Source organism: Anser cygnoides, chromosome 8 (assembly GCF_040182565.1).
Source record: "Anser cygnoides isolate HZ-2024a breed goose chromosome 8, Taihu_goose_T2T_genome, whole genome shotgun sequence".
NCBI lineage: Eukaryota > Metazoa > Chordata > Aves > Anseriformes > Anatidae > Anser > Anser cygnoides.
In genome coordinates this window covers 29,901,524-29,923,825 of record NC_089880.1, presented here as the reverse complement: position 1 = coordinate 29,923,825, position 22,302 = coordinate 29,901,524, and the positions used below count along the sequence as shown (strand labels likewise).

General features: G+C 42.6%; 1 protein-coding gene across 22 annotated transcripts in view; it reads right to left on the bottom strand.

The window, feature by feature from the left end:
* FGGY (FGGY carbohydrate kinase domain containing) overlaps nt 1–22,302 on the bottom strand; it is a 280,468-nt gene that overhangs the window by 4,110 nt on the left and 254,056 nt on the right. Inside the window, exon 19 of one of the 22 annotated variants that reach the window (XR_010833325.1) lies at nt 20,702–20,889. The exons of 18 other annotated variants lie outside the window; for them this stretch is intronic. Coding sequence is in view for 2 of the 4 variants with exons in the window: in XM_067001664.1 (XP_066857765.1) it covers nt 15,184–15,270 (87 nt within the window). In the remaining 2 variants the exon portion in view is untranslated. Of the gene's footprint in view, nt 1–259; nt 403–7,096; nt 7,119–15,062; nt 15,271–20,701; nt 20,890–22,302 lie in introns of those variants that run through there. 3 more of the 22 variants (XR_010833326.1, XM_067001667.1, XM_067001664.1) reach the window with 3 other exon arrangements.

Sequence of the window (22,302 nt, the reverse complement as noted above, 5' to 3'; positions counted from 1 at the left end):
CTGACCTAAATCAGGAAACATGGCCTGGCTGCTTCTTATCTCCTGCTGGCTCACATTTAGCTCATTTTTAAAGCACAGGTAAGGAGGAAGATGCCAAAGCAGTCTCTTCAGTTCATCATGTAAATATTTTGTATTTTTAAATCTGCTAAACATATAGAGGTCTTTGGAAATACACAGCGTTAGGCCTCACAGCAACCACCCCGATAATGTCAAATACCATGTTAAAGAAATACACAGCCAGCAATTTTCAACAACTCACTTGTTCTAGGTTGCTCAAAATATCCTAAATTAATTCCTCTCTTAATTTGCATTTTGGTTGTGTGGTTTTCTTTAAAGTCAGTTTGGTCATTGTTCGTTTGAACAAATACTTTATTCCCAGAGGAGACTCTTTTCAACAATTTTCTGGGGACAAAGAGGAACAGAACATTAAAAATATGAATTTATAATGAAATCAGAAACAAAGGAACATAAGAATCGTATTACTGAATCAGATCAACCTTGTGCACTGTTCTGTCCCTAACAAAGCCTTAAATATAGCAAAATGATAATGCTGCTGTTCAGAAATAGTCTGTTTGAGGGTCAACATCCAAATCCATAATTCCAGTCACCAAGAATTTCACAATCTTAATTTGAATGATGCTCTATCTTCTTTGTTTGCCAGTCTAGACAGTACAATGAATACAGTGATTTAAACACAATGAATTCTCTCTTAAAACAAAATATTTTGTAAAATTGCTTTTTAATCATTTCTTTTCTCTCTTTCCATAAAGGCTATGCTATAAATAAACCCTGAAAGTTCGCATTTGATCATCATTTCTAAAGGCTGGGCAAGAGGCAAGTGAAGGGTTTACACAGAAAAAAATAGAGGCACTGTGGAGCAGAAATAAAGGGATGCATTCATGATTCCTAACCTTTTGTTAGAGTGTCAACGCTGAGACAGATAGAAGCCAGTAAACACTCTGCTCACCACGGAGAGTTAGCCCAATGGGATTACCCTACCCAGGACTGAAGGCAGAGGCCCAGCGAACCAAATTCTCCAAGGCCCGCCGGCATGTCAGAGCCAGGTGCCGTTCTGCTGCTGGCAGGGTGAGCCGGCTGGAGGGGCCGTTGTCATTTGGAGCAATTCGCTCAGCGCTGCTGGCTGAATTCTGCTCTTGAGCACGAGCTGGAGCAGGGGGTACGACACCAGGGCAGCCCCAGGGCAGAAATGGCCCGTGGGGCTGGGAAGCTGGCCCATCACAAAGCCCCCTGAAGTACAGAGCCTTCCCATGACTTACAAGCTGTAGAGCAAACAGAAGGGTCCCCAGTTCTCTAGCACCGCCTTCTAGGGGGATGAAACCCTGTTCTGACACCGAATATAAAACCTGGAAATTTCAACCTTTGCCCCTTTAATAAGAGAAAGGAAAAGGTTTTGACACTACGTGGGAGACGCACTGCAGCAACCTCCTCTGTCATGCCAGGAGACACCAGGAAAGCACGTCAGGCTGGCGTCAGGAGCACACAGGTGTTACAAGGGCTATCTTTAGACGGGAGGACAGCTCTCCTCTGATTCCCCAGTGAAGGGCTGACTCAGAGCACCCGGCACGATCTGGCACATCCCACAAGAGCCGCCCGTCTCCCTCAGGACTACAGAGGGAGCCAAGGAAGATTAGCCTACCTGTGAACGGTCCTTAGGTCTGATTTCTGACAGAGACTCACAGACTTATGTAGCTGAGTATTACCGAAAATTAATGGGATGTAGGCCCTCAAGAGCATACATCACATGAGAGAATCAGATTTACAGACATCAGCCTTAGGTTTAAGATAAACCGAAGAAGTAACTAAATCCCACGGAAATTAATGAGCTGGGAACATCAGTCCCCTCCAGAACTTAGGCTTCTGCTTTACTTAGGTACTTTAAAAATTGTATCCAAAGTTAAATGGATGAGGCATTCAGGCACAAATGTGATTTCACAGCTGTTTTCTTCCCAATTACTCATTCTGAAAATCCCAAGAAATGTCAGGACTTCTAATAACTAGTGTAGTTATTAACAGTAAAAACAGCTATCTGTCATCTAAAGTTTGACTGCACAGTTTCAGTGGCTGAAAGCATTTGGCCTGCACGTATAAAAGCATACATCAAAGCTCACCAAACTGCCCGGGCACACCACGCTTTGGTTACAAAAACAGCGTACCAGCTACTTAGAGGAGGAATCTTTAGGCAATACGAAAACCAAGAGGTGTACTCGAGTGCAAATTCATCATGTTTTCTCTCTGAGTGACGCTGGTTTATAGCTTGTCCAGTGACAGCCGTGGTTCTGTTGCACCAAGAATGACTCATCTAGGAACGATGGCAAGGATGAAAAATAACTGCTGTAAACCAGCTTTGGATCAGAAATTGTAACAGGAGTAATTCAGGAGTCTTGGAACAAGCTGGAATGAGATGCATGGCTTGCTCTCCTTTCCAAGCCAAAGTTGGTAATTCACCTCATCTTAGCACTTAGGCAAAAGAAGGAAATTATACTCACTTTTATTGTAGTAATACAAACTAAGTGATCAAAAGCTGCCATTCTTAGAGCCAAGAGTGGTGAGAAAGCTGAACCAGCAAACATGCTTCATCAGGCATTCTTGAGAATGGCAGGAGTGTTTGCACAGGAGATCAGTCTCAATTTCTGAACCACAGAGAGCTTTAAAATACAAATTTCCCCTTTATTACCTTGACAACATTATCCAGACTCCCACTCAGGTCAGTCTGGACTCTCACGTTTTTGTAGAGCTCTGCTATCACAGATGCAGCATCAGAGGAAAGTAATTTAAAAGTTGGCCCATTTACAATAGACTGAAATTTAGGAGCACTCTTCCCCACCACATTTGTTCTGATTTGTAGAGTTTGACAGGTGTAAGTACCTTCAAAGTAATAGACCAACCTTCTTAACACTTTTAAGTCCTTATAACAAGTACAGTAAATATCTTATATGCAATAAAATTTACTTTCTTCTTTCGTTGAAGAACTCCTTCACCCATCTCCGTTACACACACAAGCTGAGACTAACAGATGCTAGCTAATGTCCTTTTAGGAAGTCCAGTCACAGACATACTTGGATTTGAGGGGAATAAATAGATTTCTTGAAATGCTGATGTCCAAGAAATACTTTCAAAGTGTTTCAAGATTTGTAAGCAAGGCTGCTATCTTCTTACAGGCTTTCATTCAGGGATTGCTTACTCAATAGCATGGAGATGCAAAATTCAGCTTATCTATGCTTACAGGAGTTACATGAACTCATTTATGTAACAGAGCCCTAGCAGAACATTACTTTTCATAGGTATATGACTGCATGAAAAAAGCATGTGATGGACCACATGCAATATTTTTCTAGTGGCTTTCCGCCCCCCTTCCCTTAAATTTGTTTGAGTTATAGGGGCAGACCTTGGCAGCATGCACAAAGCCCAAAATCCGTAACTCAATTCTCTGTGGTATTCTGAACGGAGGGAGCCAAGTTTTAAAACACATTATGGATAAATACTAGGGCCGAGCAAAAATTTCACACCTAAGACCAAAGTGTGAAAATTTGGCTCTTGTTCATTTAGTGAAAAGGTGGAAAATTTCACACAAGCTTGTATTTTCCTTTTGCTCTGTTCCAGCAGAGATGGCTGCATTAGTATCAAACCTCAGAGAGAGAGGGCTGCTGTCTGTGAGTCTACAGTGAAGGAGGGAGAAGAAGAGGATGGAAAGGTGGAGGTGCAGCTAGCAGGACATCAGCTCAGGACTTCAGTTAGAGTCTGTCTTCCATGAAGAATGACTGGCCTTTTGAATCTCACGACCCGTATCTACTCATATGTTAGGTAACAGCATTGGTCCATCTTAAGAGAAAAATGTTAAGCATTTGTTTATTAAAGACTGTTCCTGTGGTGGAGGGGAATCAGGCAGGTAGCACAGATGCACAACATTATTACACCCCAAAAACCTTCCAACTTCAGTCAACAGGATCAATGGGACAGCCCTTGGATGGGGCCTCAGTACAGGGGCAAGGTGGTTTTCTGGTTCAAGCACTGAATCAGGGCACAGAAAGTGCAATAAATTCCCCAAGTTATTTTCAACATGTAATTAACTCTTTTAAGGTTCAGTTACCTCTCCCTAAAATAGGCTGAGCCCATTGTTTCCCTCCAGGCTTGATTTGGCTTGCGCACGCAGCTTGTAACTCTAGGTTTGTCTCTAATTTTGTACCGTGGGTGGCACACGGCGGCCTCAGTCCCACTCCTGCCCTCCATGCCTGATTGAAGTACGTATCACTTGACCTCCCCGGCAGTGTGGGAGGGTGGTTTTCACTCCTTAGCATCGGAGACAAGAACAAACAGAAGAGAGATCACGTAACAGACGAGGCAAGTGCAGATGAGGCCACGGCACCACCTCTACCTCCAGAGCACCTACTCTGATCCCGTTCAAACGACGACGTGGCCGTCGGACAGACCGTGGCCACCGTAGCTCGGTGTCACACACAGCTTGTGCTTTGGCCAGGCTGGCCAGCCAACAGAGCCATAAGAGGAGCAGCAGTGGCAATGCAGCTGCTGTGAAGGGTGGCTTGTCGTGCTTGCGATGATATTAATTACTTATTCTGCAGACCAAATTTAGAATGGGATGAGGGTCAGCTATGATTGTCACATCATCTATCAGCTGGAAACTATGTTTGGGTCTAAGCTCCAGCCACACTGCTACTAAATATAGGCTGTTTTGTTGTTGATCTGACTCTGCACTCCCCCGAGTTGCCTTTGACTATCAAATAATTAAGCAGTTTGCTTTGTGAGGGCTCTGCTGCTGGCAACTCTTCATGTCCAAAGCTACTTGGATGCAGATTTGTCAGCTTAGCATGGGTTTCAGCTTACCCGGGCAATGGAAAGAACCCAAGTGTTTCGCTCCTGTTCCAGTTTCACAGCTTGCTGGCACCGGGTGCCATGAATCAACAGTCTGCAGGCAACATCCACGCAGTCTGCACCAGAGCTGGGGCACAGCTCAGTCGCACGCACCCAGCCGTGAGCTCGCATAGATTATTCATCAAGTTTATGCCCACCGTACAATGCCCGCGGATGAAGAGCCACGACAGCTTTAAATTCGGCTAGCAGATACTGCCAGGATGCAAGCAGAGCAGCACAGAGCTGTGCCTGGTGCCCACCGGGCTATGCCCCACAGCCTGGGGCACACTTTGCCTCCTCACCACACCGTGGGCTACGCCATGTGGCTATACCATATACCACGCGGAGGCTATGCCACTGCTGGCAGCTGTGACACCGCAGTGGAGGCTCCCTGACTACACCACTGGTTAGCACAGACAGTACATTTGAGGTGGAATAGGTTTATCAGCCATACACAGCATCACTGTCGCAACAGACCGAGAAGGTTTGACCATATAAACCACACAAGAAAAGACATCTAGTTAACCCGCTTCTTGGACTTGGAAACGTTATGCTGACAGGCAGCTCTGTGGAACAGGAAGCTCACCTGGGAGTAAAAGATCGGATCCCTACCTCACAGCCTACTGCAGGGGACTGCCACAGAGCCGTGAGCTAAATCAGCCCTGCCCGTACTCATTGCTGCTGGTGATGGGAGCGCTGTTCTGCTGCACAACCTGGAGCAAGTCCTTTTGCTTCTCTTGCTCCCTTCTCGCCCTCTGCTTGCGCTATCTGTCCTAATGCCTTTACGCTCAATTTTAGGTGGGAAAACATCTGGGGCAGGCAGGGCAGGTGTGCGGCTCCGCTCTGAACCGCAGAACAGAAGAAATGAGCTGGACAGAAAGCAGGAGGAGTCGTTTGCACAGGGGAAGGTAAAACAGAGAAGCTGAAGACCAAGCATCCACACAGGATATCCTGACACTCGGCTGTGTATTTGACACAGTATTTTGTTGAATTGTACCACTTCCTTTAAGGTGCAAAACTCAGATTTATTCAGCTGATTTCTTTTCACACACAGCTTTCCTTGCTTAGTTCAGACTTTTATTTGCCATCTGGCAATGGGTTGGGGTTTATGGGGGGGAGGGGATAGGAAAGGGGGCTTTTTCTTTTTCTTTTTCTTTTTCTTTTCTTTTTTTTTTTTTTGCATCTGTATTTGCTTTATGAGCTATGGCTAAGGCATCATTTACACATGGGGAACTTGATCGGGTTCTCTCAATTCTTTCCATATGTTCACTTATGCTGTCAAAACATTTTTTTGATCTAATTAATCTGCACACGTCTCTTCATTCATTCCCCTCTTGGTAAGTTTTCGCATTTGGGGGGTTATCTAGCCGGGATTTTGTCATAAAAACAATTTCTGACTACACTTGGCTTTATGGCTACTTCATCAAGAAAACAAAGGTATATGCATCATTTCATTCTTCATCTAATTATTCATTTGCATCTTTCAAACAGCTTCTGAGGAGACTTTCCTTTTTCCCCTCATCTTTCAAATATATTCTTTGTCATGCTCCAGTGTCTACCTGAGGTTAATGAGGAAAAACCCTGCTGCAAGTTTTGATTTGGGATTATTTTTATCTAGTTAATTTGACGTGTGGTTTAGTATAAAAAAAATTTCAGAAATATGCTTCATTTTACCCAATCTGGACTGCACTTGGGAAATTACTCTGGTCATGGGCTCATAAAAAAACAAAAGTCCTTTAAAAAAAAAAAAAAGTCTTTCACTCCTGTAAACCATTAGAACCTTGAGATGTTAAAGCAGAGCAGAACTACACAAAAATAGGAAGAGAACCTTTCTGGTAACCTTACAGACTTCTACCTGTAACAGGAAAATAAAATATTACTTAACAGGTAACTGGTATTTTAGGGATATCCAGAGTGCACCACGCAGAAAGCAAAACATAAAGAAACCAGAAATCTGCTAAGACTTCAGAACCGGACCGCAGAGCCGTTCCCCCTTGTGAAGCACAGCGCAGAGAAGGTAACTGCCTACTGCAGAGTGCATTTGGTTTCCTTGCTATGATTGCTACATACAAGGATGCTTCTAGCGTGCTGCTCCAGAAAGTGGTTTTCTTTGCCAAATCAGAGACTACCGGTGATTAAATTGAGCAAGAGCTGAAGCAAGGCTCCACCACTGACCAGCTGAGGTGTTGTCTGGTTCTGTTAAAAGCTGCGGCATCCTGTCTTTTCTAGGTCTGAAAAACAGAGGCAGTGCGAGATGAGACGTTACTCACCAAGTGCTACTTGCACTTCTGTCAGTAAAACTCAAGCTATAGCTTACATGCCCCTGGCTATAAACATTTCTTGAGGGATCAAGTGAACAAACACAAGCTGTTCCCTAAGAGGAGTGCTGTTCCTAAAAGGCACTTTTGCTCCACATATTGGATACTTATTGCTAGGAAATTTTAGAAAGCTCTTCCTGATAGCAAGGGAAGCCTGGTCTGATGGATGGGACAGCCAGTCTGTTCCCCAAATGTGCTCTAACAGCAGCAAGGGAGGATCCCAACCTGAACAGTGGGATACCAGCAGGCAGGTGATAAGAAGTGGGGGAGCTCAGGGACATCCTCTATGCAAACAGCAGTGTGCTTTCCTGACAATCTCTGAAAAAAATTGAGAGACCTGCTCAGCTTGGTTTGAGGAGCACCAAGCTGCCACCAGCTCACAGATGGGCTCCTTCCCATACAGCCACGGAGTCACTATGACTATTACAGGAGGATTTGCTGGGCCACAAACAGCCACGTAACTCATTCTTCTCCCAGACCAGCAGTACTAGCCTGTGTGATGTGCATGCTTCTGTGAAACATGATGAACCTCAAGACCTCTTGGCTGAGTCCACGCTACCTGGGCACACTTTGGGTCTTGGTTAATTTCTAGATCTTCATGGAAAATACAGATCTTCAGTGATTTGTATGAGGAAACTGCAATAGTCACATTAGAGGAGGTATACGGGAAGAAAACACAGGAGACAGCCCACGTACTACACCACGTAGATACACCACAGCAACCTACACACGGTTCTGAAGGCCTGTCCCAATTATTTCAGGCTGTTTTCAGCAGAGATGCAGGTGTTGGTCAGGCAGACCCTCCCTTATTCCCTGCACCACTCCTTCCCAGATTCCTCCTCAAGCACTCCGTTGGTTCCAGACATTCTCCTAGCATCCCACGGGACTCTGGCTTCTGTGTCCCCCATCATTTTCCCTGCCCCAGCATTTACCAGAAAGGTTCCCATTTGTTTACAAGGCTGCCCACTGGGCAAACTAGAGCTGGAGGGGAAAGCCTCTGAATGGCTCAGAAACAGCACAAATTGCTCTGTAGGTGTTGCAGGGCAGGAGTACACATCCCACACATTCCTAAGATCGCAGGTCTGAAATCAGCCTTTCTCAAATGAAACTAAAGTGTTTGGAAACTCCTTATGGTCTGCTCCTTTTTCAATATGTGAACTTGTTCAGTTCCGATCCACTTGCTCCTATAAACATTGGCTTGTATCTCTTGGAGACCATTTGGAAACGGCAAATATAGTTCTCTATCATTAAAACTTCTCTGTAAGTAGGAACCCCTTTAAGTACACAACCCCTCTGTGTATTGCAATTACATTTGTTGCACAGAAAAAACCTGTAGGCACCAACTCACGTGAGTGCATTGGGAAGAAGCCATTCTTGTGAGTGTCAAAAGTTACCCTCATCACTACCCCAGCTATCTGTCAAGCCTGGCATTTTTCTGCACAAACCCAAAACCAAGGGCTATTAATCCCCTTCTGCACCATTGCCATAAAGAGCTTTTGACTGCAGTAATGTTACTTAACCTCTTTTAGCGAGCAAATCTAAACCTGCCACCCAGCATTGCCAGCAGGAACGTTTAAAGGTATCTGAGGCATCTTTTTCCTTAGGAGACCTTCTAAGAAAGCATTTGTATTCATTTGGCAAATAGAAAAAGAGCAGATTTTATACTTGACTGTGCCCCAAACAATAGCTGGTTGTGTCTGAAAACACACCAGTTGGAATTAAAAGTGCAGTTAGCGTGTTAGCGAGTGACTCATCGAGAGGCAGCAGAGTCTGGCTGGCTCACAGCCCGAGATCTAATATAGCACCATCCTGCCCCAGGGGTTATCTTTAAAGTTGAGATCGTGCAGAGAAGAGTATGCTAGACAGACCCTACCTTCCCTCCCCCCCGATTTTGGCTAGGTGAGGGGATTGGTGAGCTTGTTTAGAAGCTGTCCCTATATCTCCAGGCCAAACAAACAACTCTGAATCCCCCAGAGGGGCATTCTCACCCTACAACACCCAGCTGGTCACCATTCTGCGTTTATGGGGCTCTCTGCTGTCCCCCCACATGTCCTGTTTTGTAAGAAGCCCCCAGTTATCTGCACCTCGGGGTTCCTATTTCCAGGCAAATCTTGCCCCTTCTCTCACTTTAATGAGAAATTTCTAACCCGCTGCTCCTGAAGTGCGTATGGGGGAAAGCTTCTCCTAGCGCACTGCTGTGACTGTAAGGAGGGCAGTAGGATCATCAGCTCCTGGCTTTTAATCTTGGAAAAGTCACACAAGCCTTCTGCACCTCAGTTTCTCATATATTCCATGGGAATCGGTAACACCACCAGATTAACATCAAACACTCAGGCGGGAAATCTAACCAGTGTAAGGCACAACTGAAGAAAAAACACTTTGTGCTTTACAATTCAGCTGATGCTAAGAATTGAGTCAACTCCTGCTGCTGAGGATCTGGCCTTTTAGTTGAAGACAGCAAGCTGAGAGAAGAGATGAATAGCAGAGGCTCAGATGGCTCATAGAGCTTTTCACTTGTAGGTCACCAAGCAGAACCTCAGCGAGGTCACCAAATGTTTAAAAGTTATCGTGGTATGCAAGCTTTTTACGGTGCCCTTTGCTAAGTGGATTTATTGGTTTCAAATTAATTCCTATTGTACGCAGTTCTCACAACATGAAACACTCCGTTTTTCCTGCTCTGAAGCTGTTAACCCTTTGCAAAGCTACACAAGCGAAGCTGTTCCCACCACCTGAACAGACTCCTTCAAAACTGTATTTGAAGAAGCGTCCTAACTGTGAGCTGAGCCTGGGTGACCTCAGGGAGCCTTTCCTAGGCTCGGGTAGAGGCGGAACCACGACAGGACAAGCTGCACTGCAGCTGCACATTCTGTTCCTTGCCTGTGCATAAATCGGGACAGGCAGAGCCCAGCTCTGCGGGCTCGTCCTTTACTCCCCCCAGGGTCCTGCAGGCCTCACGGGGTCTCCTCATGAGGAGAGATAAGCGTGTGTGCTGGCAGTATCACAGGCCTATTCTTTGCAGAAAGTACTTTCTGCAAGAAAAAAACAAAACAGGAGAAGCAAAAGTGAACAACTATATCATTATCTACTGTGCTGAGATCTCAGCAGAGATCGTTTCAAAGATCCACGTTGTTTACAGCAGCTGATGGGAGTAACAAGTGCTGAAGCTGTGCTCTCGCTTAAAGTGCTAACATATTTACAGTTTTCAATCCTATCCTTGCGCTTATCTGTCATTGCAAGATGAATGCTCCTTTTGTAGAGGCTAATTACTTGCACGAACACCGCACCAGCTCAAAATCCCAGATTTGTTTTACTTTTCCATTAGCAGCAATTTTGTACTTTGGAAATTGCTTAATACAGCAAATATTAAAAAAAAATAGTTTTTGTTCAAAGGTATTTCTTTGGCTGTGACAAGTCTAGAATGGGGGGAGGGAAATTATGTTACTTTTGTCTGATGGAAGTCTTAATTTTACTGTAGAACTTTTGTAAGTGCAACAGCCCATTGTTCTACTCTGGCTTGGTTTCTGGTTTTAGAATAATTTGTGAAGATGTAAAACCAGATTAGGTCAGTAACAAAGTGCTTGAAAAGAAGCTGTTGTCTTATGCTCACCAATCTTCTCTATATATAAAATGTGAGAAGTTTGGTAGAACCCCATCCTACCCCCTCTTCTTCCAACAAATGGGACCTTGAGAGCCTGCAAAGCTGTCAGTCGTTTCAGTTTTACAGGAACAGAAGGAATGCAGGCCGTTCTACAACTCAGTAACTTAATTAAAATAATAATAATAAAAAAATACAACCCAGACACGCAAGAAAAAGGATACAGGTTAAAAAATAAAAGTCTTATCCTGTTTTACATTACATTCATTGGACTACTGGCCTGCCACAAACCAATTTCAGAGACAAATCACAAATGTTCAACAGTACAAGATGCATCTGCTCTTTGTGCTAATCCTGCAGTCAAAAAAGGCTAACATCTGATTTTCACAAGTCTTCAGCAAATAACTTTAACTGCAGTTGGGAAGGCTCAATCCCTGCGCAAAAGGAACATCCACTCTCTCAGTTTCTTGTAGGATACAGCTTTAGATGCCTAAAGCTACAAGCCTGTGAATGAAAATGCTGACCTTGAATTAGCCTTTGCTGTTTCTGAGGAATTGCCATTACAAGCTGTGACCAAATTTGTGCTTTAAAGGATGTGGTCTCCCTTTCCTACCTAAATATTTACTTTAAACAAGAGTTTTGCATATGAAGTGCATTTCATCATAGATGTATAACACAACCTTTAAAGGTCATGAATGCTGTAAATATTAATATTAAAACCTGATACAAACTTCTGAGTGGTATTCATGCCACACTGTATGAGCCATCTTTCATATTATATATTAGCAATGAAAATTACCACATATAATAAACTAGTTACAGTTCTAATGTAAGCTTTTGTTTTCCAGTGAAGTCAAAAGATTTTCTGATTAAGTGCAAGTGGGTCAGCATCTACTCGCCTTTCCACTCTTACTTCTTTTAATCCACCAGAGCAGTATCATTAACACCACCACTCTTTGCACTTTTCATTCTATCACCTTTAATGTTACTATAAAGCTAGCCTATAATGTACTTAAACATTACTAGGTCTACTTCACAAATCAGCTGAATAAAGGAAAAAGTCAAACAATTTGCCCAAAGCCAGAGACAGAATCAGTGGCAAAGCTGGGAATAAACCCACGTTCTCTGATTCTCAAGTCAGGTAACATCTATTGTTTGCTCATTCACAAAATTCTGCTCTTATTTACACCAAAGTAAACTCAGAAGAACTTGGTACTACAGTGGTCTATGTTACATTTGAAGTAGTACAGCTGATAACAGAACTTCACTCAGCATATGTATTATCTCCTACTACCAGGCTGCTAATAGGAATTACATTGGCAAACACAGCTCTTTTTTCCCGTCGGTAAGAAATACTATGCTACAGTTTATATGGTATTTGTTTGATCCATAAAGCAATCCATTTCTTATCTCTAAGACATTAAACAAGTCTGCAGATTTGAGGTGTTTTAACATTTCTGGACATTGGTATCTGCTCATACTTAAGGAGTTACAATATGAACTGGGATGCTGATAAACACAGAAAAGCCCTTCTTCTTTAACCCTTACTGCTAATGCTGCAGAAAAAGTCAGGCACACTTGGGTAGAAAATGTACAGAAACTCTCCTCTCCATCCCTAAATCCTATTCCTGTGTTGCAGATATAAAGTATTATCCACTGCATATTTGCCTGCTTCCTGAAGTCACCATCAAAAAAATTGCAACTGCCCACATTAGGACAAATTAAGAAAGTTACAAAATACAGCAAAAATGTGTATGGGAGGAAAATTTAGGCAGTAAAGTTTAAAGGCAGCCAAATGAAATGCTCATGTGAAACAGATCCTGTGTAATTAGCCACTAGGGGGAACAAGAGTCATGCTGCTTAATTAAGGTGAGGTCACTTTTAGCAGTGGGCTGGAAGGTTATCCTTTCCCAAGCAAGCTGGGGATGCTCAAACACTTTCCCTGTAAACTTTTAAGTGGGACAAAGCTTTTCTGACATTTGGCAGGGTTTCAACTTCCCCTCCCAGGTCTGTGTGGGCCTTGGCACAAGCAGTTAACTAAACGTGAAAGACTCATACACCTTTCGTATTTTCTAGCTGCAGTTAACCTATTTTCCCACCTGTAGCACCTGGTAAAATATTTGAACCAAAACATGGGAACAGAGGGGAGGGGAAGAAGAAAAGGGAGAGGCTGTGTTTTTCAGATAGTGTATGCTTTGGTGTCGTCTCTTCTAAAGTAAAAGGGGAGAAAAACCACACACAGCTCATATGCAAGCTGTGTGAGAGTTGTAAAGCAACGCTCAGTGATATGGTTAGAATAAGGTAGTGGTAAGGGAGGAATTGCCAGGCACCTGCATCCATACCTGTCTGTGTTGACCTGAGAAACTGGCCAAGTGCTGCCCCGTGAAAAGGAGATGAATCTCCTTCCAGAAGGCAAAGGAGGTGCTGATTACAGTTCTCAGCTTCATGTGGCTCCCTCTCATTTTCCTATAGGGAGACGTACTACGTGATGTTCCCTAATCAGAGTGTGTTGCGAAGTTACACCCTAGCCCCTGGGGAACAAACTCTGCTCCACATGTGTTCAAGCTCTCCACTCCCACACCATCCACAGTGACCAGCTTTTTGTGACCCTGGGGCATGGCTGAAGCTGCAGGAGAAAAATGAACGAGGCAAAAAGTAAAAGCCCCTCTCAGGCCACTCTTTGCTGCCGCTGCTCAGGACACCAACCCATTCATCAGTATGGCTGGGACTGAATCACTGGCAAACAATCTTTTCTATTACCATAAAAATGACCAAAAAAGTAATAGTTATAGCCTGTAAACACAAGACCCACATTAAATAAGAGCTCTACGTGGTACGCTGTGACTGGTAAGTGGTACACTGTAACTGGAAGCAGGAGCCCGCTCCTATTAGAGCCAGCTCAGCCTAAAGAGTATCAGATGTTACTCAGGCCTTAGAAGGTCTGAGACAAACTCTGTGTGTAAGAGAAAAAGAAGGCAAATGACTCATGACAGAGTTTGTTTTAATATAAATGACTTTTTCTGGCTCTTTGCTTTTAAAGACTTGCCATTTTCAGATCTTGAACAGCTAACCTAGGCAGCTGGCTTCCCTAACCAGTGTCCTTCATTTTGTGTATAAAACGCTGGCATTTCCAAACTCGTATTCCTCTGGCTAAGGGAGGGCAGTTTATTTTAGCACTGCAATCAATGCCACCATAAATCTTTCCTCTTCCAGTCCAAGAACACTGGCATACCCTAATCAGTGCTATATGGATACGCTGTACCCATAAAAAAAGCAAAATGCACCACAATGCTTAACCGAAGTACTACAGGCCTTGAGAGCAGACCTGAGGAACGAGCACACTGAATGAGCCCCCAACCTCCCCTTCCTCTTTGCTTTTTGCTATGTGAGGATGTGGGCATGGGGCTAAGATATGGAAAGAGTAGAGAAAGTAAGAGAGAACAGAATAGGAATAATATAAAATAGGAGAAGAAGAATCAACAGATGAGAAAAGCAAAAAAGTGAAAAGAAAAAAAAAAGAGAGGCACAAACAAGAAGCTGGCAAGAACACAACAGGGAAAAAAAATCAGAGTGGGAATAGGGATGTAGGCAGAGGGAGATGGTAGGGATACTGGGTATTTTATACCCAAAAAGCCCCATTCTCCACCATAACTACATTCTTTCTCATGTTTCCTTTAGTCTCTTTCCATGCCTGTCCCCTGGGTCTTCTCTGGGATGAGTGGAACTTCCCCATCCAGAAAGCCGCAAGTTTGGCATTTTGTGTCCTATGGCAAATGTGCTGGCTACACGGTGTTTCCATGGGGGCAGAGTCACACAAACAAAACGAAAAGCAAAGCTTGCCTCGTCTCCCTTCCATGCAGTACAAGAATCATCCCTTAGATGGGACCATTGCAAAATTAAACAGCCTTACAACCACAGCCAGTAAATAGTGAGTAATGTGCTTGTATATACAAAGCTTTTATACCAAACAGTCAAAGAAAGTGAGGATAGCTCATCACAAAAAGACCCCATTTATTAGAAGAGCTTCAAACAGCTTAGCATCTTTAGGGCCATTACTCATCTCTTTCACCTAAGCTAAGTGCCAGCTTCCATCCTCGAGGCTAACACATCCAATTTATCAGCTGTAGGACGCTCAAACACAGTTTCCCCCAGTCCAGTCTAAAGATACAGGATTCAATACCTCAACTATTTAATGACAACAGACAGGGAGAAGCCAATCTGGGAAAATTTTGCAAAAATTCTTACCAGACGTTTTGAAAGCAAAAGGAGCCTGACACGAGGCTGCTAGACTCAGAAATACTTTGCTGAATATATCCAAGGAGTTTAACATAGTTGTGAGCTACAGGGCTGGGCAATGAAGGACCTTCCAAATGCAACACACTATCATTCTTCAGCCCCCAGTTCCAGGAGGGAGAGGTTGGGCTGGGTGACAGTATGGCCCTCCATACACATTCTTGTCCTGGAGAGATTCTTCGGAGAAAAAAAATACTGATTAGAAGTCGTTTTTCTTTCCCAGAGTGTTTTGCTTTGGAAGGTCCCCTAGGGACAGTTCTGCTTCCAGAACTCCAGAAGAAGCAACACAGCTGTGCAGGTGAGATGTAACCGTTCCTCAGCCTGCACTGCCACGTCACTTTACTCCGTTCCTCGGCAAAGCAAGGTGCTCCCCTCAGCCCTTCCACACCCACGCTCCTTCCTGAGATCTCTGCCTGGTAAAGGGCTATCTGGAAGCTGCGTGAAAAACAACAACTTTTAGAAGGTTCCCACACAAAGAGGCCCTACGTGGGTCAAAAACATCATGTACTGAAGGTTAGTAATGTTCAGGGGAATGCAACCCCTAGGACTATTACACATGAAGTATATTCCCTATAAATTATTCTTAGCTGAAAACTGCACTTGTGAAAGATAACAACGCAACTCATTTTTGCTGCTTATCCACTCCCATAAGGCACAGCAAGATACGGGCACAGCGCTCCTCCTTATTCATGGTCCCCTGGTGTTTTTCAACCCTAACCTGGAGGAATATCTTTGTGCAAAAATCTGCAAGTTATGCTTTTCTATGCCCAGTTAGTGGTTAGCCTTTCTGCTTATATTTCCTTCAAGAGTGACAATTATGGTCTGCTAATCGCTACGTGGACACTTGTCCCAATAAAAACAAATCAGAACCATACAGCAATTTTATCTGGATTCTCTCTACGGGTCACTGTCCAATTTCCAGTATTAAATTGTGCATTAAAAATATTTAAGCACTGTGGGTGTGAAAAGTTGCTTCAGAACACAAAAGCAAGCAAGGGTTGGGAGTGATCTACGTCTATATCTAAGAAATCAAGGAAGCAAGAACCTATGACTTAGCAAGACGAAGAAAGGAGAATAAGAGCTGGATTCCAACGCTGAAGATGAGGGATGCCAGTATGCTAATAAAGCAACTGGCTTTTCTTGCTAATAAAACTAATAGGGCTTATGGGATCTCTAACACTTCCAATCCATGATTATATAAAAGAGAATAAAGAAATATCTATTTAACATAAACCATAGTGAAATGAAATGCATTGGAAATGTTTAGATGGTAAGAGTCTTATTAAGCTACATTGATCGAGCAAATTTTGAGAAACAAAACCCTCTAGGCACCTTTAGTAGAAAGGATGAGGTAGTACTTACATGGTAAAAAACCATCAGATATAGTATGGCAAAAGTATGTCCAGGTGATACAACCTACTGGCATCAAATCCCGTAAGTAAGTGATCAAGACATTCTTCAAAACTTTACCATAAAAAGACCACGAGCTCTTCAGACAGCCAGTGCACTGACTCTACATGCTCGTGCTTTGCTGCAGAACAGTCTGATCCCCTGCGCTGACATAGCAAGAGTGCAAATCCCAGATGGAAAATTAATCTCACAATGTAGCCAGATTGAGTTTCCAATTCTCTAGTGCATAACTTGAAGGTTGTTCTGCTCAGCTATTGAAGAGGTGAGGGCATGGAGACTTTAACTTGTTTGACATCTCAAACATTATTTAAGCAAGACACTCTGAAAAGGACCTTGCTGGCCACTGACAGTTACAAAGGATGCATGGTATCCTCCTTTGTACTCAAACCTCCCATAAAATATTGCTATCACGCTCTTCCCTGCCTACATGGCCTGGACAGAAGGGGAGTCCAAGGTCCAAATGACTTCAGCCATGTTTTTGAGCATGTGGGTAAAACCTGGCCTTAAAATAGAAAGGAGATGGATCACTGTAGGTTTTACAGAAAGCATCTGTCTACTATAAAGACACATTTATGGCTTCCTCATATTTATGGTTTTCCTCAAGACAAGGCCAGCAAGCTAGAATAACGTTAAGGTAGCAATATTAAAAACACAATTTGTTCTACAAGCTGTTCAGTCTTAGTCTGCTTGAAAAAAAAAATCAACTAATTGTACATAAACTCCACAGCCATGGTCATATCGGGGCTTGTTCCATAAATGTGCAACAGCAGAATCTGAATTATTCTAGTCAGCATATCTTCTCCTGTTTGCCAGGTCTTGGGTTTACTGACAGATGAGAAGAATACTCCTGGTCAAGTAAGAGTCTCAATTGCTGCAGATTAACAAAACGCTGCCTCCTATTCTTTGCCAACATCAGCTGATGTGAGTTTATTAAAAGCTAAAAGGCATGACAATCTAAGTGCTGAGCCCACAGAACAGATTTTATTTACATACATATGGCTGCTTCTAACATGGTCAGCGGGCATGCACAAGCAAGATGTAAAAGTCAGGTGAAGTCAGTGGAAGGACACCAATGTGCAAACCTGACTGCATCTTCAACATAAACACAGAAAACTAAACAGATTTCTTGGGTCGTTCAAGCACCATTGAGGTGCCTTTTCAGTCCACCCTCATAAATTTAAGAATAAGTAATAAAATCTTTATCACCGTTCTCAGACAGAATTAATAAACAGATAAGTCACACTGATATGCCAACACAATGACTTTCACCGATGCCCACATGGAAGGCCACACTTCATGTCATTTCATTAGCACGGTATTTCATTACTCACTTTTAGAAAAATAATATGGCCATATCTTTAGGTATTAGATTTCTGAGATTGTTGCCTCCAACTTCAGTAGTTCTGTGCCAGATACTCAGCTAATGTAAATGGGTACAGCTCTGTTGTAGTCCACGTATCACACAGACTTACTGCAGCTGCCTTTCCTTGTCATTAAAGTTACTGAGAAATTCCAAATCTGAACATTTGTGCACTGGATGACATTTAAATTGGAGCATGCTAAGTTTGCACAGAAAGGACAGCACTGAACAAAAGACACTGCCTTTGTATACTATTACCTATAGCATCCACAAGTCATTTCTGAATGGGTAATAATATGAGCCAATTGCAAGAGCCATAATAGCCTTTATCATTTCAAGATGTGTCATCTGCAAGTGAACTGTGTGTCAGATTCCTGTTTGGGCTCCGATCCAGTGAAGTACTTCAGCAGATGGGCAGTCCTGCTTGTCTTCAGCTGAACTTCTGGCCTACTTGAAAGTTAAATGATGTACCTAAGTGCTTGATTGGATCAGGGCACTGGAGTAAACTGGTGTCAGTCCCCTGCAGTCCTGGAGCAACGCTGATTTACATTAACTGAGAATATTGCATTATGATTATGGACTACTATCATCTGTCATTTTAGTAGCTGTATGACCCGCTACTACAAACTTTGACATTTTCTTAGACAAGTTTTTACCTGTAATAATTTCAAGTGATATAAAATGACTACAAATCATCTAACGTGACAATGAACCAAACACTACCATAACGGCATGTACTAATCTGATAATACATCAAATGTATGACAACATATAGCAATAGACATAGCACTCCACCAAGAACATTTAACAGCAACAGAATTATTTCTCTCAACTCCAATATAAAAAGCAGCCAGCAGGATGATATCAAATGATGGCAGCTCTGCTTCTCATAAAAGGACCTTGGGGACTCCAAGGAGATTTGTGTATCTGCACTTCAACAGCATAGCAATGTGGAAATGTTAAAGTCAGTAAAGCAAACAGTCCTCAAATGAGAAGGGCAACAGATGTCAACCAGTATCACATGTCAGTAAACAGCAACAAGACAGAGGGTACTTTTCTTAGCACTTTTGTGAAAGCATCCTGCTATCAGCTACGGCCACATCTCAGCTGTTTGACTCTCTAAGTGGTGGTGCTTGTATGCGTGACCTAACTCCCACCACGAGAGGATTTCCACACATATGTGAATACTGCCCACTGAATTCAGCTGAAGGAAAGTAAAAATGTTTTCATATATTTATTGTGGCTTTCAAAAAGTGAAAAAAAAATACACTAAATATTCTCAAACTGATTGAAAGCTCATTGTGTGCTTGGCAGAGAGAGACAAGCATTTAAATTTCTCAGCTTTAATACAAAAGGATAATCCTTAGGGCAAAAAAAGAGTCCTGATTCATCCATTTTTTACCCTTAGTGCTAAGACTTCTGACAGTAAGGCCAAAATATGCTAACTAAAAAGGCACTCTTTGTACCATAAACACTAGGCCACAAGGAACTGGACAGTGGCCATCAAATCACCGCCTTTTAATTTTTTTTCTCTCATCTATATTTCTCTAAAGATTTCTGGTAAGAAGGCAGCTGACTCTATACAAAAGCCAGAGGCATTGCCAGTATCTTGGTGGTTTCATACATGATGTATTGAACCTACTTATTTATGCAAGCAAAACAAAAACCAAACCAAAACAAAAAACAACCTGTCAATTAGGCAAAGATGTATTTCAGTGTCAAAATACCATGGAAAGAGGTAAAGGGATAGGTTTCTACTGCTGAGTCACTGCTTTGAGTCCAACCCTGGCTGAAAATATACCCCCAAGTCATTGGACATCTCAGCTGTTCGTTCAGAAAACAGCTTGGTTCTCAGCAAGCAGCACAGTCCACATCACAAACTGTCCCTGACATTGCTTGATAACTTTGCTGACAGTCAGAAGTGAGAACACACGAAATGAATGGACTGTGAAGACTCAGCTGTTTTCACCACCAGAATACTGTCTCTAACAATAGGTATATGAGTTATGCACTGAAATTTAGGGTAATTTTTTTATGGAGCATGTCCTTTCAATAGAGACTGATGATATACTTATCCAAGAAGGAAAGTGAAAGAATTATTTAAATAAAGATGCCGTACCCAGCCAATACACTACAAAGAAAAGCAAAAGCTGTCTCCAAGCCTTGCCCAAGGATGGCCTCCATTGTACCATGGACTCTACCTATACTTGTACAAATGAAGAACTTTTGAAGAAAAGGAATGAAAGATCACAGCACCTTAACACACTCCTTGCGTACGCTGTGGTACCTAAAAACAACCACCTCCTTCCTCTGCATTTCCAGAATACTCTAAGGGAATAGAAGAAAAAAACATCCCAACAGGACAGGAAGGCCTTTAGTAAAAGGTGCATTAATTGGGTAAGACAAGCCAACAAAATGATTAATTTGCTACTCTCCTTCAATATTATGTTTACACAAGTTGATTATAGCACTTAATTACTAATTCACCCTGCTCAAAAACAAGAGTGCTTTAAATTTTTAATGAGATGTGGGAAGGCAATATTCCCTAACTCAACAGGGAGAAGTCATTTTATTTCCTCTTTTGATTTCCCAAGTTATTTCCATTTCTAAGGAAATAACTATCCCCTCCCTGATCTTTCACTTGGTTCTTGCTTTTGAAAATATGGAAATCAAGTAGAACACTTGTATTAATTTCAGTCCATGACCTGACAAGTAATGCTTTGGAAGAGGAATAGAGGATCAGGTCATCAACTGAAGCACGTCCACTGAAATAAGTGGAGCTACACAAAATTACACCAGAGACAGCCTGATCCAGGAAAGAAAATGGCCCCATCTCACCTCTTCCGTCAGCAGAAAACTTGAGCAGGTCCCTGCACTATGGGTGTTCTCAAAAGTGAGAGCTCTGGTCAGCAACTTCTTACCAAGAAGGTATTGCTGGAAGAGGTGCCAGCTTCTCTCAGAGGGGTAGTTCTGCTCAAATGGGGGGTAGCATCTCTCTTACATATGAAAAGACACCAGTGGTCTTGCTGAAGGGAAGCAACATATTGTTAAAATACCATCACCTACTGTAGAGGACTACGCGACCCTAATAAATAAGACAAGGTGACATGCACAAGAGCATGTGTACAACCTGATGGGGTACAAAGGGAAAGAGGCTGGATGCACATCACGCATACGGGACACTACACACAGCACTAAAAACTCACAAAGATGCACACACCCCACACACTGGGGTGTTGACACGTGTACATGCTCCAGCACCACGCGCTGCTGAGCATTTAAGCCGCTCCATCTAACAGAACATCACCACCACGCCCACCTCATTTTTGTCATACATTATTTTTTCTTTGCTGGTATCACTGCTTTGCTAAACACTCTCCAAACATTCCTGATGTTTGGAACAGTGTCAGTGCAAGATGAGGTCCTATGGAAGGAGCATTAGTAGGAAAGAAAACCAGTCCTGCTCAGACCGTAACTTCTAGCTCGATGTTTTACACCAAGAATGCCTGCAGAAAGTTACCAATAAAATATATTGTGGCAGATCATACAAAGTTTCTTCTCTTCCACATTGTCCAGTAAGAACGACCCACGTTAAGATACCAAATCCAAAATAAATCTGGTGATTTGGTTTCATACAGGTAATTTTATTAATTGCTTTAACGTGTAATTAAGGAACAGTCAGTGGGCTGCAGGATTTTATAAGGCAATAATCCCTTTCCCTGGCGTACAGCTTTGTCCCAAAACGTAGGTTATCAAAAAAAGAAAAAGAAAAAAAAAAAAGAGCTGGATGATTGCCAAATCAAACAGCACCTTCTTCCCATTTTCAATTACATACAAGTGAAGCAGAGTAATGAGGATATACTGGAAACTTTGACATTTATTTATTGAATATTTTTACTGAGAAGGAATTGCTGGCTCACTAAACCGGAAACTATATTTTTACTACAGAAACAATCACACAGAAAACCAGGATCCTGCTGCTCTGCATGAAAGGAATGGCTAGGACCAATAAATTGGCCCATCTAAGCCAGCAATGTTACGGTTATTTCATTTAATGTGGCACATATTTCAAAAATCCAAAACCCCAAAGTACAGTATATATTTGTCGTGCAATATTGCACAGCGCTGTCCTCTGTGTCAGCACCGACCCAGGCAGGCTGTGCGGCAGTTCACAGGAACAACGATCAAGACATAACAAAACCACTAAAAGGAAAAGGCTATAGCAGGGGCAAGTGAAAAGATAAACTAAATTGCAAGAAGAAATTCAGAAGATTTTCTCCCTTTTCCGGAGATTCTGGAGACTAAATAACCAAAAGCTGAAATGGGAAATATCTCTCACCACACTGTGTTTTTGTTTTGTTTTGTTTCTCTTTTTTGGATACCAATTGTTTTAATTCCCTTTTACCACAGAGGAAAAAAATGCAGAGAGAGTAAATGAA